This window comes from Erinaceus europaeus, chromosome 1, assembly GCF_950295315.1.
Source record: "Erinaceus europaeus chromosome 1, mEriEur2.1, whole genome shotgun sequence".
Classification (NCBI taxonomy): Eukaryota; Metazoa; Chordata; class Mammalia; order Eulipotyphla; family Erinaceidae; genus Erinaceus; species Erinaceus europaeus.
The window spans coordinates 180,121,558-180,140,040 of NC_080162.1; the positions used below are offsets into that span (position 1 = coordinate 180,121,558).

The 18,483-nt window shown below is 37.4% G+C and overlaps 1 protein-coding gene across 2 annotated transcripts in view; it reads left to right on the forward strand.

The window, feature by feature from the left end:
- Window positions 1–17,346, forward strand: part of UBE2W (ubiquitin conjugating enzyme E2 W) — a 59,093-nt gene extending 41,747 nt beyond the window's left edge. The window contains exons 5-6 of one of the 2 annotated variants that reach the window (XM_007538766.3): window positions 1,994–2,069; window positions 13,871–17,346. In XM_007538766.3, the coding sequence (XP_007538828.1) occupies window positions 1,994–2,069; window positions 13,871–13,884 (90 nt within the window). In that variant the 3' untranslated portion in view covers window positions 13,885–17,346. The remainder of the gene's footprint in view (window positions 1–1,993; window positions 2,070–13,870) is intronic. The other variant, XM_016195091.2, reaches the window with a different exon arrangement.
- The last annotated feature ends 1,137 nt before the right edge of the window (window positions 17,347–18,483 follow it).

The following is an 18,483-nucleotide window of genomic DNA, read 5'->3' on the forward strand; positions in this document are numbered from 1 at the left end:
CCATTTCACTGTGCCCTAGTGCCAGAATGCAAAGATAAAGTGCAACTGGTTTTGACATTTAGGAGATCTAACTGCAAATAAGCTTTAAAAGTTATATTTTTTAAATTTTATTTACTTATTTTCCTTTTTGTTGCCCTTGTTGTCTTTTTATTGTAGTTGTCTTTTTGTTGTAGTTATTGTTGTTATTGATGCTGTCGTTGTTAGATAGGACAGAGAGAAATGGAGAGAGAAGGGGAAGGGAGGGGGGAGGGAAAGACAGACACTTGCAGACCTGCTTCACTGCCTGTGAAGCGACTCCCCTGACTCCCCACCTGCAGGGGAGTCGCTTCACAGGCAGTGAAAGCCAGGGGCTCGAACTGGGATCCTTAACGCTGATCCTTCCTCTCCTCTCTCCATTTCTCTCTGTCCTATCTAACCATGACGATATCAATAGCAACAACAATAATAACTACAACAATAAATAAAAAACAAGGGCAACAAAAGGGAAAATAAATATATAAAAATTTTTAAAAATATTTTAAATGCTCCCTCAAGCCTCTTCTGTTAAAACATTTTAATATTTTTCTGCAATGGACTTAATTCTATGCATTTTACATTAATATTTGACCCTAATTGAATGCAATTTTTCTTTACATATATATATATTTCAAGTATGTATTTCCATATCTTGGTACAGATTTTAATTTTGACTGTATACATTGAGGCTTTTTTTTTTTAAGATTTTATTTATTTATGAGAAAGATAGGAAGAAAAAGAACCAAATATCACTCTGGTACATGTGCTGCTGGGGATTGAACTCAGGACCTCATGCTTGAGAGTCCAAAGCTTTACCACTGCACCACCTCCCGGACGACTACATTGAGGCTTTTCTTTGACAATCATGAATGCTCTCCAAACTAAAGGCATTGAAATTCAATGTCAGTCAATTTCGTTGAGTTAATGAAAGTTCCTGGTATTCACCTCGGACCTTTTAGTGATTTTCTTTTTTTTTTTATATTTCTTTATTTATTTCCGTTTGTTGCCCTTGTTATTTTATTGTTATCATTGTTGTTGGATAGGATAGAGAGAAATGGAGCGAGGAGGCAAGAAAGATAGACACCTGCAGACCTGCTTCACCACTTGTGAAGCGACTCCCCTGCAGGTGGGGAGCTGGGGCTCAAACTGGGATCCTTAAAGCTGGTCCTTGCGCTTCGCGCCACATGTGCTTAATCTGCTGCACTACAGCCCGACTCCCTGGTGATTTTCTTTGTGTCCTAATGGCATAGGCAATCCAAAAAAAATTTTTTTAAAGCTTGTATATTATTTCTAAAACAATTTTGGTAATCCTTTTTGTATAGTTTATCTTTCTAAGAACCATATCTTCTTGATTATACACACATTTGATTGTGTTCTTGACTTAGAGTTTCTTATACTTGCTTTTGAAGATGGGATTCTAATATATATAAGATATGTAGATAAATGAGTTTATGAGGTTATTTACTATACTGTCAGTAGTAGCAACTTCACATGAACACAGGTTATGACTTTGCAAGACAGACAATAGCAGATCATCCATTTTTTTAGTCAGGTAAATTTCATAATGTTAATTTTCTGAGAATGTAATACAGTCTTGGAGTACCACCATCATTGGAGTACCACCATCATTCCTTTCTTTTAAACAGTTTGTGGAATATATTGCAGTGTTTGTTTGTATTCACTTTGCAATCTGGGAGGACGTGGGTGTTAGAGCACCTCCTTGAGCGCACACATTATAGCGCACAAAGGCCCTGCTTCAGGCCCCCAACCCCCACCTGCAGGGGGCAGCTTCACAACCAGTGGACTAGTCTATAGGTATTCTCTTTCTCTGTCTCCCCCAGGCCTCTCAATATCCCTCCATATCTATCTAAAATAAATAAATAAAAATATGAGCGAAACAACGTGTATAATTTTGTTAAGATTTGCTAGAACTATTTTCTGTCTTACAACTTCTCATCTAAACTGTTTTCGGTTTCAGAGACGACCACCAGATAATTCATTTTATGTTCGAACATGTAACAAGAACCCAAAGAAAACAAAATGGTGGTATCATGGTAAGCACCTTTATTTTAGAATAACTTTTTAACATTTAGTTTTGAAACATTACATATCTGGGGGTAAAGAAGGGGAAATATAATTAATATGTTTTAAATATAGAGAAAAAATTTAATATTTTAAGGTATTCTTCCAATAGAATGAACACAGTTTTTATAGGAACAAATAAAATCGCAGTAACCATACAAGTAAATTTAAAAATACATTTTTTGGTTTTTTTTACCAAAGCACTGCTCAGCTCTGGATTATGGTGTTATGGGGAGTTGAACCTACAACTTTGGAGCCTCAGGCATGAGAGTCTCTTTATATAATCATTATGCTATCTAACTCCTCCCAGTGTAAAATATTTTAACATTCTGAGAAACCATTTTGTCACAAAAAAGAAATCTTTAATAATTGTTAGGTTATATTAGAACTAGCTATTGTGAAACTCATTGTTCGAAATAGAAGTTTTGCTAACTTTTACTCCTATGGGTCTGGTACTGCTTTTTCAGTGTGGGAGGATCACATAGTTTAGAGATGATCCATTAAATTAAATCATTTAAAAATGTGATCTTTATTAAGCGCCGGTGGCGCAAAGCGCAAGGACCGGCATAAGGATCCGGGTTGGAGGCTCCGGCTTCCCACCTGCAGGGGAGTCGCTTCACAGGCAGTGAAGCAGGTCTGCAGGTGTCTATCTTTCTCTCCCCCTCTCTGTCTTCCCCTTCTCTCTCCATTTCTCTCTGTCCTATCCAACAATAGCGACATCAGTAACAACAATAATAACTACAACAATAAAACAGCAAGGGCAACAAAAGGGAATAAATATTTTTTAAAATGTGATCTTTAATAACATAATGACAATGCTAATTAATAGGAATATGGTCTTCCCTCCTTTCCTTTCTTACCTGTGTGAAACCTTTTGTTTCCTCAAGTTTAAGTTTGCAAAGCACTTAATTATAAATCTGTAAAAGTTAAGCTAAAAGATACCTAGAGGGGGCTGGGCAGTAGCACACCAGGTTAAGGGCACATGGCACAAAGCACAAGGACTGGAGTAAGGATCCTGTTTTGAGTCCCTGGCTCCCCACCTGCAAGGGGGTTGCTTCATAGGTGGTGAAGCAAGTCTGCAAGTCTCCCTTCCTCTGTCTCCCCCTCCTCTCTTGATTTCTCTCTGACCTATCCAATACCTATAGCAATAACAGCAAAATCAAAATGGAGAAAATGGCCTCCAGGAGCAGTGGGTTCACAGTGCAGGCACCAAGCCCCAGCCATAACCCTGGAGGTGAAAAAATAGACTAGAGTCTGGAGCCAGGTGGTGGCTCACCTGGTTGAACGCACATGCTACAGTGTGCAAGAACTGGAGTTTAAGCCCCCAGTCCCCACCTGTATGAATAAAGCCTTGCAAGTGGTAAAGAAACAATGCTGCAGGTGTTTCTTTCCCTTCCTATCTCCCCTTCCTCTTGATTTCTACCTGTCTCTATACAATAAATAGAAAAAAAAAACCTTGGCGGTCGGGCGGTGGCAGAGTGGGTTAAGCGCATGTGGCGCAAAGCGCAGGGACCTGCGTAAGTATCCCCGTTTGAGCCCCCGACTCCCCACCTGCAGGGGAGTCGCTTCACAGGCGGTGAAGCAGGTCTGCAGGTGTCTATCTTTCTCTCCCCCCCTCTGTCTTCCCCTCCTCTCTCCATTTCTCTGTCCTATCTAACAACGACGACATCAAGAACAACAACAATAAAACAACAAGGGCAACAAAAAGGGGAAAAAAATGGCCTCCAGGAGCGGTGGATTCATGGTGCAGGCACCGAGCCCAGCAATAACCCTGGAGGGAAAAAAGAAAAAAAAATCTTACGAAAAAGAAAGATGTCAACACAGAAGCTACCAATCAACAATGAAAACTTTAAAAACACAGTGAAAGAATGCTGTTCCCGAGGTTCATAGAAACATGGGCATTTCAAATGTTAGTGAGAAAGAAGTATAATCTAAAGCAAACAGTTGCAAAACATTTAACAGCCATGAACATAATAGACATTTAAAAGAAAAACCAGTAAAAATATACTATACAAACTATAAGATTCATATAACCTCAATAAAAGTCCAGTGGGAACTATGGAATGAATTTTTTTTATTATTTCTTTATTGGGGGATTAATGTTTTACATTCGACAGTAAATATAGTAGTTTGTACATGCATAACATTTCTCAGTTTTCTACATAACAATACAACCCCCACTAGGTCCTCTACCATCCTTTTTGGACCTGTACCCTCCTTGCCCACCCCAAAGTCTTTTACTTTGGTGCAATACACCAATTCCAGTTCAGGTTCTACTTGTGTTTTCTCTTCTGATCTTATTTTTCAACTTCTGCCTGAGAGTGAGATCATCCCATATTCATCCTTCTGTTTCTGACTTATTTCACTTTTTTTTTTAAGGTTTTTTTTTTTTTTTTTTTTTTTTCCTCTAGGGTTATTGCTGGGCTCGGTGCCTGCACCATGAATCCACTGCTCCTGGAGGGCATTTTTTCCCCTTTTTGTTGCCCTTGTTGTTGTAGCCTCATTGTGGTGACTTATTTCACTTAACATGATTTCATCAAGCTCCATCAAAGATGGGCTGAAAACAGTGAAGTCACCATTTTAATAGCTGAGTAGTATTCCATTGTGTATATAGACCACAACTTGCTCAGCCACTCTTCTGTTGTTGGACACCTGGGTTGCTTCTAGGTTTTGGCTATTACAAATTGTGCTGTTAATGAACATAGCTATACACAGATCTTTTTGGATGGGTGTGTTGGGTTCCTTAGGATATATCCCTGGGACAGGAATTGCAGGGTCATAGGGTAGGTCCATTTCTAGCCTTCTGAGAGTTCTCCAGGCTGCTCTCCATAGGGGTTGGAACAACTTACATTCCCACTAGCAGTGTAGGAGGGTTCCTTTGACCCCCACAACCTCTCTAGCATTTGCTGCTGCTGCCTTTTTTGATGTCTGACATTCTCACAGGAGTGAAGTGCTATCTCATTGTTGTCTTTATTTGCATTTCTCTGACAATCAAAGACGTGTAGCATTTTTTTTCATGTGTTTCTCAGCCTTTTGGATCTCTTCTGTGGTTAATATTCTGTCCATGTCCTCTCCCCATTTTTGGATAGGGTTATTTGTTTTCTTGTTGTTGAGTTTGGCAAGTTCTTTATATATTTTGGTTATTAGCCTCATGTCTGATGTATGTCATGTAAAGATCTTCTCCCATTCTGTGAGGGGTCTCTTGTTTTGGTTAGTGATTTCTTTTGCTGTGCAGAAGCTTTTTAATCTGATGTAGTCCCATAGGTTTATGCTTGCCTCAGTCTTCTTTGTAATTGGATTAGTTTCATTGAAGATGTCTTTAAAATTTATGTGGAAAAGAGTTCTGCCAATATTTTCCTCTAAGTATCTGATAGTTTCTTGTCTAACATTCAAGTCCTCGTAGTTTCTTGTCTAACATTCAAGTCCTCGTTCCATTTGGACTTTACTTTTGTATGTGGTTTAATGTAGTAGTTCAGTTTCATTCTTCTGCATGTTTCAACCCAATTTTTCCTACACCATTTGAAGAGACCAGTGAAGAGACTTTCCCTCTCTTTATCAAAAACCAGATATCCATAGGAATAACCGTTGTAATTTTTTTTGTTGTTGTTGTTGCCTCTAGGTGCTGGGGCTCAGTGCTGGCATTATGAATCCACTGCTTCTGGTGGCACTTTTTTTTTTTCTTCATTCAACAGGACAGAGAAATTGAGGGGGGAGGGGAAGATCGAGAGGGAGAAAGATAGACACCTGCAGACCTGCTTCACCGCTTGTGAAGCAACCCCCCTGCAGGTGGGGAGCGGTGGGGCTTGAACCTGGGTTCTTGTGCATATCCTTCCACATAGTACGATATGTACTTAACCAGGGATACCACTGCTCAGCTCCCTGTTATTTTTACCTGATCAGTGTGTTTGTGTATCATCTTTGAGAGGACAGAACAACTATTTGGTAATTAAGGTAGATGAGTAAAGAGAATCTTCCTTTAACTTTTTTTTAAAAATTTTTTATTTAAGAAAGGATTAATGAACAAAAACATAAGGTAGGAGGGGTACAACTCCACACAATTCCCACCACCCAATCTCCATATCCCACCCCCTCCCATGATAGCTTTCCCATTCTCTAGCCCTCTGGGAGCATGGACCCAGGGTTGTTGAGGGTTGCAGAAGGTAGAAGGTCTGGCTTCTGTAATTGCTTCCCCGCTGAACATGGGCGTTGACTGGTCGGTCCATACTCCCAGTCTGCCTCTCTCTTTCCCTAGTAAGGTGTGTCTCTGGGGAAGCAGAGCTCCAGGACACATTGGTGGGGTCTTCAATCCAAGGAAGCCTGGCCAGCATCCTGGTGGCATCTGGAACCGTTTCCAGAAGATGTGATCAGAGCTCACGCTGCTAGCAGCTTCTCAGTCCGCCATCTTCCTGGAACCCCCCCCCCCTTTAACTTTTTCTTAATATTTAAAATTATAAAAGCTTTTATCTATATAGCATAAGTTGTCTTCTATACATTCAGAACAACTTTTATTTTCAGTGTGGAAAATTAACTCACCTGGCATTGTAGTTGAATTTGAAAAATCTTGTCAGAGCACTTACCCAGTAGAATGCATCTTCTTGAGATCCTGGGTTTGAACCACAGCATAATATAAGTACACCACTATCACATTTGGGCAATTCCATGAATGGTGGGACACTGCTGTAGTTTCTCCTCTCTGTCTGTCTTCCCTACAGATTACCCCCCCACACAATGAAGACTAGAATAGAAAGTTGGGGGGGGGGGTTCAGTGGTATGGCACATGTGCAAAACCCTGAGGTCATACCCTGGTATCACTTCAGAAAGTGGGAGTTGGTAATCATGCTCATAAAATAAAATATGTCAGATTTGTTGTAGAGCTTTCCATAGATTTGCTCGTGTTTTTCTGGCTTGCTGATTTAATTGAGATGGTCTTCATGTGTCATGTTCTCCTTAGAAATGTCATGGTACCAAGAATCATTCTGTGTGTGTGTGTGTGTGTGTGTGTGTGTGTGTGTGTGTGTGTGTGTTATTTTGTTCAGAAAGGATTACATTGTCTTGGTATAACCTGCAAAAACTAAACAAAGTAGATACTGAACAGAGACTTGCTTGGGCTTAAATGGATACCTGGAAACACTGCAGTTTCTATAAGATTATAGCCTTAGGTGTTTACTGACAAACCTGAGTTAACCTGAATTACAGTATTTGTCAGTGGTAATCAGAGTCGGAAATTTTGTTTTAGATAGTGTTATCTGTGTGTATTTCAGAGAGACATTCCTGGATAAAGGATGGAGTCATTATTAAAAGATAACTTCTGAAATGCAGCTCATCTGGTTTAGCAGGAGAGGACTCAGCTACACACCAATTATTAAGCTGCTAGTTACAGGTGCTAAGTTTTTTTTTTTTTTTTTTAAGTTTATCTTTACCTTAAACCAGTGTCTGTCACAGGTTTTAGTCCAGTTTAGACTCCAGCTTCTTGGAATCAGCCGCTTTTCTGACTGCTTTCATGAAGTCTTCCTGTACTATAAAATCTTGATCAGCTCCAGTTACAAACATGCCTGCTTTGGTAACAAGCATTATTCAGGTCGGATCCATTAAAGCTGCCAGAAAGCATCACAAGTGCTTCATAATCTGTTTTACCATGGTTTTTCTTGTTTTTTTTTTTTTTTTTTAACCAGTGTCTTTGTTATGGGACTATCATGGATTTGCAATATATCTAATCTTGCTTGTTCATATGGGAAATCAATGTTATTATTAATCTAATCCTCCTGACCAAACCAAACAGGATCCAATGTATCTGTGGTCTTTTAAACTATGTAGAGTTATCAGATTTGTCCATTTGAAGCAGTAATGCCATTAAAGTCCTCTGAATCTACCATCTGAAGTACCTTCAGAAAACCAATGACCACCAACAGCATTTCCTTCACCCGTAAATATGATACATGGCTGATAGCCCCTTGCATAGTTAAATCTTCCTTCCCTCCCTTCCTTCTTTCCTTTCATTTTTACCAGGGTACTGCTCAGCTCCAGTATCTGCTGTTCTCCTATCTGTACCAGTGCTGGGGTCTTGAAGGGAAAACAAGTAGTAAATAAATCTCGTGTGTGTGTGTGTGTGTGTACACGCGAGTGCCTCTCTTTCATCTTAATGTGTCATCTCCTATATTATTAAGGAAAATCAGATCAGTCACTACTACTGTTACTGTGTATGTGTCATACTGTATACTGCATTCTTTTTTCTTTTTTTTTAAAGTATTTTCACCCCATTGGTTGTCTTTTTTTTAATATTTATTTTATTTATTTATTCCCTTTTGTCGCCCTTGTTGTTTTATTGTTATAGTTATTATTGATGTCATTGTTGTTGGATAGGACAGAGAGAAATGGAGAGAGGAGGGGAGGACAGAGAGAAATGGAGAGAGGAGGGGAAGACAGAGAGGGGGAGAGAAAGACAAGACACCTGCAGACCTGCTTCACCGCCTGTGAAGGGACCCCCCTGCAGCTGGAGAGCCGGGGGGCTTGAACCGGGATCCTGACGCTGGTCTTTAAGCTTAGCACCACCTGCACTTAACCCACTGCGCTACAGCCCGACTCCCCTTTTTTCTTTTTTTTTTTTAAGAGCACTGTTCATCTCTGGCTTATGGTAGTGTGGGGGGATTGAACCAGGGGCTTTGAAGCCTCAGGCATAAGAGTCTCTTTGTATAACTATTATGCTATCTACCCTCCACCCTATATTGCATTCTTTTGAGGTTCTTGTCTGGCACACCAAACTTTTAAAAACTGTGGGTTCACTGATACGTGAAAGTACTTTCTATTACATGAAATTAAATATCAGTATGATTTGAAGTCACTGATAAATGAATACACACTATTTTTGGGTTCCCAGCAGTGGTGCAGACGGTTAAGAGCACATAGTACTAAGCGTAAGGACCCACACAAGGGTCTCGGTTCAAGCCCCTTCCCCCCCATCTACAGGGTTGGGAGAGCAGGGGAAACACTTCACAAGCGGCGAAGCAGGTGTGCAGGTGTCTATCTTGCTCTCTTCCTCTCTATCTTCCCTTCCCTCTCAATTTCTCTCTGTCCTATCCAATAAAATAGACAAAACGGCCACAGGAACAGTATATTCATAGTGCAGGCACTGAGCCCCAGAGATAATTCTGGAGGCAAAAAATAAATAAATAGAAAGAAAGAAAGGAACATTTCCTTTTTACTTGAGGTTACTGTCAGTGTGCCCCCTCCCGTTTTTAATGTTTATTTATGAGAGAGGAGCAAGAACCAGGGCATCATTCTGACACATGTGATGCCTGGGAATTAACCTCATGCTTGATGGTTTAGTGCCTTAGCTACTGCACCACTTCTCAGGACGCTATCAGTGTGTTTTCTATAACATGTTCATATGTTTCTACTTTACTAAATATGGGCATATCTTCACTGAAATGCAAATCTATGTTGTCCGGAGTTCAGTTCCTGGCATTGCATGTGCCAGAATGATGTTCTGGCTCATTCCCTCTCCTTTCCCTCTCCCTGTCTCTCTCTGCCCCCTCCCTCTCCCTCCTTTCCTCCCTCTCTCTTTCCCTCCCTAAGTACCTCTCTGTTTTCCCCCCTCTGTAATATTGAAAAAAGTTATATTTATTTTTAAAAAAGAACAGAGGAAATAGAGTAAAAAATTGAGTGATCTAACCAAACTAGATATTTGAATAAGTTATCTAACATAGAAAGTGTCTAGAGAGTTTACATATGATTCAGGCTCATAATCTTCTGTGTAATACAACTATCTGCAGTTTAGTACACACACGAATGGATAATTGACACCTCAAAGTTCTGTTATAAAACACATAATGGTTCTTGAGTAAGGTACAAAGTTTCTTTAAGAGAACATGAAAATATTATAAAAGCCATTTAATAAGCTAGACGTACAGGAAATACATTGGCAGTGCCAGGAGATAGCTCATCTGGTAGTGGATGAGCTTACCATGCCCAAGTCCCTGGGTTCAAGCCCCAGTACCACATGGAGCACCATCTCACCAGAGGAAACTCCACAACTGGTGAAATGATCTATACTGTTCCTCTCTTCCTCTCTCTACCTGAAATAAAATGAACGAAAAAAATCAGCCAGGAAATAGTGGAATCATACATACACAAAATCTTAACGCTTTAAGAAAGAAAAAAAAACTTGTCATAATATTTAGGTGCTATGTCCAATAAACTGATGTTTGTAATTTGGAGAGAAGTACGAGAATATATTTTTATAAACATGGGCTGCATTCATCTTGGACATTTCCTATAGGATTATAATAGCATAAGATTATCTGATTAATATTAACAACCATCTTTATTCCTTGCATATGCCCACATATATGCAGCTATATATATTGGCTGTCAGCTTCCTTATTTGTAATATGTGTGCGTTTAGCCAGGTATACCACTGGCTGGCCCCAAAACGTTCTTATTTTTACCACATGCTAGGGTTATAAAACCAGTTGTAAAATTCCCGAGTTCAGCGGTTAATCAGTTTAACACTCTCTGCACTGTAGTTCCTGGGGTGGGTGGGGTAACAGTTCTGTTGTCTACCCTGGAATTGTGAATCAATATGAATCTTGATTATTGAATGAAAGCTTTTTCTTGACTGAAAATTTTAGTTCCTCAAACAGTTGAGAGACTAACTATAAAGTCTTTTGGTTTGGGGTTTTTGTTTGTTTGTTTATTTGTTTTGTCTTTAAGGTAGCATTCCAGTTCATATCTACTGATCAGTTACTTTGTTCCTTTTCTTCTAGTCTTCTGTCCCTGGGGATATTCAGGGAGATGGTTCTTATACTCTGGGAATAAATAAATGATCTCCTAATATATAGTTCTCTTTCATTCATGTTTCCCAGAAGTCCAGTGAAGTTAGCAATGGTAGGTGTTACCTCTTTGGAATTGATCATTTGTATATTATATTTGAGAGTGTCATTTTAATAGGGATCTCTGCATTTCCCAAAAATATTCGAGTGGCTAATATGAATTTTTTTCCATACCATCATCTCACCACAAATACCTTAGACTTACAGGTTAAGTAAATTGTTTTCTTTCACCTTCTTTTATAGACTTAACTTTGGTCTTACTCCAAGATGGCCATACCTTAACAGCTTTTATTTTTATAAAACCAGTCTTAGTATCCAATAATTCTTTCATCTATCTTTGAAACCATTCCTTCTGTTAACAAATGAGGCTTTTGCTCCACAGTGGCAATTCTCTTCTTTAAAGAGTAAAGGTTCCAGGGCTTTTGGCTCTTTTCAGTCTCCATACTTAGTATAGTATTTGGTCATAGACTGTTTATTCCCTGTAGCCATTGTAGAATCACAACTCATAAGTCTCTAAATTTAGCCATCAGAGATCTTTGAATTCTATCTTAAATAGTATTTAAAGCAGTCAGTATTACTATAGTTCTAAGTTTCTTTTTTTTTTTCTTTTCTTTTTGTTTTAATCAGTTGGTAGGACACAGAAAAATTGAGAGGGAATAGACACGTACAAACATGCCCCCCACCCCCGCAGGTGTGGACCTGGGGCTCAAACCTGGGTCCTTGCACATGGTGCTCTGTGCATTCAACCTGGAGCACCACTCACCAGTGCCCTTAGTTCCCAGATCCCAGATTCAATCCCCAGTCCCATCATAAGCCAGCTGAGCAGCGTAGTGCTCTGGTACTCAGTCTTTTAGCTAAAACATTTAACTGGGGGTAGCTTTAGTATCTCACGGACCTTCATGTTAGAAAATAGTTAGAGATCACAACAAGGCTACAACAACAAGGGCAACAAAAGGGGGGAGAAAATGGCCTCCAGGAGCAATGGATTCATGGTGCAGGCACTGAGCCCCAGCAATAACCCTGGAGGCCAAAAAAAAAGAAGAAAGAAAGAAAAGAAAAGAATGTTAGAGAAATGATATTTCAGTCCTTGATATCCCCCCCCCTTTTTTTTAAACCTTAGCATTGCTCAGCTCTAGTTTATGGTGGTACGGGGGTTTGAGCCTTGGGCATGAGAGTTTATCTGCATAACGATTATGCTGTCTTCCCCCACCCTAGTCCTTAAGTTTGTATTCATCACAAATTTATCTTTGTTCAAATTCCACACTAATTTAAGAGATCCTTTTTTTTTTTTTTTTTTTGTCACCAATTTTTTCACTGGGGCTCAGGTATCTAAACAAATGTTCTGGTGGCTTTTTGCTTATTTTTCTTTTATTTGATTTGATAGAGAGAAATTGAAAGTCGAGGGAAAGGGAAAGAGAGAAAGATAAAAAGACCTACTTTACTGCTTATCAGGCTTCCCCCTGCAGGTGTGGAACAGAGGCTTTGAACCAGGGTCCTGGCACATGGTTGTATGTGTATTTGTGTGTGTGTTCGTGTGCGTTCATCTGCCAGGGCCCAGCCCTCCAGAAAAACACTTGATGTGACACTTAGAGCCTTGTTTTCTTTTTAAAGATACTCTTGATCGATTTAAAGGATCCTGTGAACTAGATTTTTTTTTTTTTTTTTTTGTCTATTTGATCCTTCAGAGCCCCTATAGGTATAGGGTTGTGGACTATTTCACTAGTATGCTTATCATAGAGATCAAACTGACTATTATCTTTTACTGAGTCTTTATGAATTGGGATTTGATTACCAATATGTCAACTCTAACATGAATGGTTTGTAAATATTTTGGCCAACTTTTCAAAGTTTTTTCCTTCAGACAGAGCTTTCTTTGGGCAGTTTCCACTAGTCTTCTTTCAAAATTTTCTTTCTGAAGAATACTCCTCAAAACAAACCCTTTATTATGTTTTGCAAAACAAATCTTCAGTTGTTCAAAAAATTGTTACCTACAATGTTGAGACTATGATAGTACTACTAATTTTTTTTTCTTTTCACCAAAGCACTGCTTAGCTCTGGTTTACAATGCTGTGAGGGATTGAACCTGGGACTTTGGAACCTCAGGCCTGAGAGTCTCTTTGTATAACTATTACGCTACTCCTGCCCTAAATAATTCTCTGGAGTTTTTTATATATCCTTTGCATATCTATCTATACTTGCTGAAAAACTCAACTTTTTAAATATATATATTTTTATATTTTTATTTATTTATTCCCTTTTGTTGCCCTTGTTGTAGTTATTGTTGTCATTGTTGTTGAATAGGACAGAGAGAAATGGAGAGGGGAGGGGGAAGACAGAGAGAGGGAGAGAAAGATAGACACCTGCAAGACCTGTTTCACCGATTGTGAAGCGACACCCCTGCAGGTGGGGATCCAGGGCTTGAACCAGGATCCTTATGCGGGCCCTTGTGCTTAGTGCCACCTGCGCTTAACCCGCTGCGCTACAGCCCAACTCCCGAAAAACTCAATTTTTAAAGAGAAATTGATACCATTTAAGTACGTATTGATTGATTTCGAATGCAGCATTTGTAACTTATTTTCTCTCATAGGATACTTTAAAGAAAATTATAATGCTGGCCAGGAATTTATTCCTGTCTCATTACAATTTTAAATTATTTCCTATAAAGATTGTTAAATCCTGAACATATGCTAACACAATCTCTTTAAGTAGAATTAATAATACATCATTTTTAGATCTGTGTGAACTGTCACTTCCTTGAAAGAAGAACTTGATTTGTCACCATGTAATTAATTGGACACACATTTTTCTTTTTATTTGTAGATGTTGGGGGCGGGTGGCAGCAAGTCAGCCATGTAAGCCATGTCTTTATTGAAATGGTGTTGGACTAACTTGTAGAGATAACTTGTGCTTGTGATTTAATTATCTTTTTTCTCTTTTTCTTAAAGATGATACTTGTTGATGCCACTGTTACCATCCTCCTATCAGAAGATAGTCCTACTGAGAAAATGAGCACTTTGATCATTCAGTCTTTGAACTTTAACCTTTGACTGGAAGTGACCTATAGGCAATGAAGACTACTTCCTTTTACTGCATTTTTACTCGTGTGCATTCTGGGCGCATGTTGATCGCTGGTTCAGTCCAGACAACTGACATGCTTTTTACTAGTCATGCAGTATTAATGCAGGTGTCAGGAAATGTCAAATATAATTCCATTTTTTATTTTTATTTTTGTAAGCTTTTGGAAAAGTTCCAGGTCCTCATGTATCGTGCAATAACAGTGATTTCCTTGGCGGTTTTGGAACGTTCGTTGCCGGCAATGGACGTGGTAACAGGAAAAATTTTCATTAATTCGTGCCATCCAATGATTAATGCATGATAGGGCCTACGAAATGAACTTATCGGTTATAGTGGGATTATAAATAAAGTGAGGGATCCAACATTACTTTGAAAGTCACCCCAACTGCTTCTATGTGGATTCTATGCACTGTGATCCAGTGGTTAACAGCATGAATTAACATGCGTCTTTAAGGACTGTAATGAAAGATCATTGCATATTTATTGAATTGTTTATATCTGCTGTCAAATTGTTTTGACATGGAAGGTTTTCAAGTAACATTGGCAGAGAGGTACAATATGTTATCCCTATGGTGAAAATAAATTCATTTGTTGTATATAGTTCCTCAATCTCTAAAGTAAAGGTGTGAATAATATAGGACATGAATCGTTTAATCAAGGCTTTATTTTGGAAGTAAGGTAAATGGCAGTGGTGATTAAATTGCTGCAGTCCATACTTGGGCTTGTTATTTGTACATTCACAAAATTTCTTGGTAGATTACACTCTGTTACTTCCTGCTAGCCATCAGCATGAGCCCTACTGCCTAAACACTATTTCATTTATTTATATTTGGGGAATCCATGAACATTTTTATTTGCAATTTTGTTTCTTTTCTGTTTCAAGTTTGAGTGTTATAATACTTTAATTGAAAAACTTTTGTCAAGTTTTTTCATGTAAAATTTCTTGTATCATCTTGTTCTTCAATACTGTACCTTAAAATAAGAAATACATTTTTGACAGAGGCTTAATGTTTTAACAAAGGAGTGTGGACATTTTTATTTTGAAATTTAGGGAAAAGTACACCGAAAGTTTGTTTATTTGTATCACACACCATCCTGTTTTTTCTAAAGGAATATGCTTTTTTGTTGTTGTTGTTGTTATTTGCTTACACCTAGATAATTTTTTTCTATAGAAAAAGTTATTGAAAGGTCCAGTTCTCAGTACCATGTAAACTAATGATACTACAGCTAGATTCTCTTTTTAAAGAGTGATTAATCTATTTTATAAATTACCTTTTCACATATGCAAAATCCGTTTCTACTACAATGTTATTTTTACTAATGCCTGTTGTTGCACTCTTTTTGACATATCCTACAGTGAATATATGAATCAATTTGGGCTTTAAAATAAAAATCATTGGCTGGAAGTTTTCAAATATGTACCCCAGCAAAACTATTCATCAGTAATCAGCAAAGAATATTTAAAGAATTGTTTTTAATCTCTGTATAGATGACATTTTATAGCTTTGTACATGTTAATTAAGGGCATATAATTTTACATTCTGAAGACATAATTGCTGAACTCAGGGGTGGGTAGACTTCAAAAAATATGTCTGCTGTAGAAATAACTTGAAAAAAAAAATCCACGGCCAGCCACCAAATTGTGGGCACTGTTTATACTGCTAGTTAGTATCTATCACTTTTTTAAAATTAAAAACATTTTTCTTCTATCTTGACTAGATATGCTTAAGTTCTCATAGTAGTGTCTAGTCTCATAGTAGTGTCTATACTATTAGTTAGCCTGATTGACCAAGATAGGAAGTATGTTTTGGAATGCCTTAAGCTACTGTTCGTTTTTAACTGGTTTTTAGTATGAAAACTGTAGTTATCAATCACATACTTTTCATATTTTACACAGCTGCTCTAAACTACTGATTGTGTTGGTCATTTATTGGGGTGGAAGTGGAGAATCTTTACTCATAGTCCTCTTACTAAAATTCTTTTATAAAGAAACTACCTGTGACATGTTTTAATCACCAAAGGAATTAATACGCCAGGTCAACGACTATCATTGCTGTTCTGTAGATTAATAGTTCATATGTAGCCTCAGTTGAGTTTTAGTATGAACAACAGTATTTTTCACATACCTCTTTCTCTATATGGGGATACCATAAAATAAAGTAAGTAGATTGAAAGTAAAAGAAAACTAATGTTGATAACATACTTTATGGTTTAAAAAGAAAAAGCTAAGATGAAATGTCTTAAAATGCAGAAACACCAACCATTCAGAATTTATCAAGTGGCACCTTACTCACTATCCCATTGAACTTAGTAATTATTAAATACTCCTTTCCACTTAGATTTAATTCATTTTCAGTGTAAGTTATTAAAAGACATTTGCCCAAGTAATTGCTCTATAGATAGCAATTAATTGCTTTAATAATAGAGTATTTCTCTAATGCACTATTAAATGTCATCCAGAATACCAAGAAAATGTACATAGGAACTTGCTAGTTCACTCTCCCGGTGTTTCTCTGTGAGGCATTGTCTGCTTCATAGGCCTACACAATCATACTTTTCACATTTAGACAATATGTGCTCTCTTTTTATTTATTTATTTATTTATTTTAAGGCCATTCTTTGGTTTGCCAAATTGTGTTTGGACAGTGGTACATTCAAATCCTTATTTTGCATGTTTAGATAATACACTTGGTACCCTTTAAAAATTTATGTCAAGTAGTAATGCCATAGATTTTAAGTAGAAGTCATTTTTAGGATACATTGGAAAAAATTTATAGTGTTCCTTTAAGGAATTTAATATTCATCTTCCAAGAACTTACTGGTAATATGTAAATTAGGTTTAGCTAGCAAGGAAATAGAGAATTTTTAATTTCTAGAAAAAATATTAAAATTATCTTTTATATAAATATTTCAACAGTTTGCCTGACAAAAGATTTTAATCCTTATTTTCACTAGCTATAAAATATTTGGTATAAAGGACTTAGTGTAGTTAAGTTACTTTTCCCTCCTGAAAATTTAAATATATGCTATTTATATATATCATTAGACTCCAGACTACAATGTGGATAACAGCTTGTTCAGGTTCTAAAACAGGTATCTAGTGAGTTCAGAATTGTTCCCAGATTACATCATAGATGATCTGACAAAAATATGAAAATGAGTAGTGATGCAAAAGCAATATGTAAGTACATATTACTTGTTTCTGGTAATCAAGTCTTATTTTTTTTAAAGCCTGCTGTTTTTAAGAATTGAGAAACTTAAAACTTGTTAAAACTAAAATAGAATTCTAAGAAGAGGAGTTACTTGTGTGTTGAAAAAGTTTTAAATAAAGAATTCAGTGTCACTAGTTCTAAGCATTTATGGTTACTGTTAATTATATTTTGGATCTCACTTTTATGTGTTTAGTCTAAATGCTTAAGGTATATAATTGTGTATATAGTTGGTTTTCAAAAAGAGCTGAGACTTAACCATGTTTCTTTTCCAAAGTTACCTATTTCATTATTCTATTACGCTAATGCCTTTACCCTGATTAAGATCTGTGAAAAAAAAAAAAAGGATCTTTTAATCTACATATATTGATTCTAATCCTCTTTGCAGCAGTTTTTTTTTCCCCAACCTTTTTTCTGCCTTTGCTTTCTATCTCCTCACAGGTGTCAAATATTTATATTGGTTTTCAGCAGTTTGCCTGACTTGAAGTTACTCTCCCCACCCTCCCTCTGTTCTTACCGTCCTTATTTCCCTCCCTTCCCTCTCCTTTCTTGAAGTTAGAGAATCTAGATAATGAAGATTACTAACATCACATCAACTTTCTAAATGAAAAAACACTGTCCAACAGATAAAATTATAAGAACATTACTTATCTAAATTTAGTTCATCAGCTAACAGCAAACTTGTTACATAGTTAACTACTTGATAAATAAACCGTTAACTATAATTTTGTTCTTAAGTACTAGTTAGTTTTAAAAAATTAGCTTACTTTTTTGGGTAGTGATTCTTCCAAAACCTAATTATTGTTTGCTTAAAGAATTTGTCTTATTAAAAGATTCTTTTGGGGGCAGGGGTAGATAGTATAATAGTTATGCAAACAGACTCTCATGGCCGAAGCACCACCATAAGCCAGAGCTGAGCAGTGCTCTGGTAAAAAAAAAAAAATAAAAATAAAGTTTTTTTTCCATGTAATTTTTTAAAAAGATTTTATTTATTTATTAGTAAGGAAGATGAGAGAGAGAGAGAGAACCAGACATCACAGAGAGAGAGAGAGAACCAGACATCACTGAGGTACATGTTCTGCCATTGCCAGTTATTAAACCCAGGACCTCTTGCTTGAGAGTCCAACCCTTTATCCACTGTGCCACCTTCCCAGACCACTTGATGTAAATTTCTAAGAATCTGTTTAAAATGTATATTTCATGAAAAGGAGATACAAGAACATTACTCTGGTGCGTGTCGTGCCAGGCATCAGATTTAGGACCTCACGCTTGCA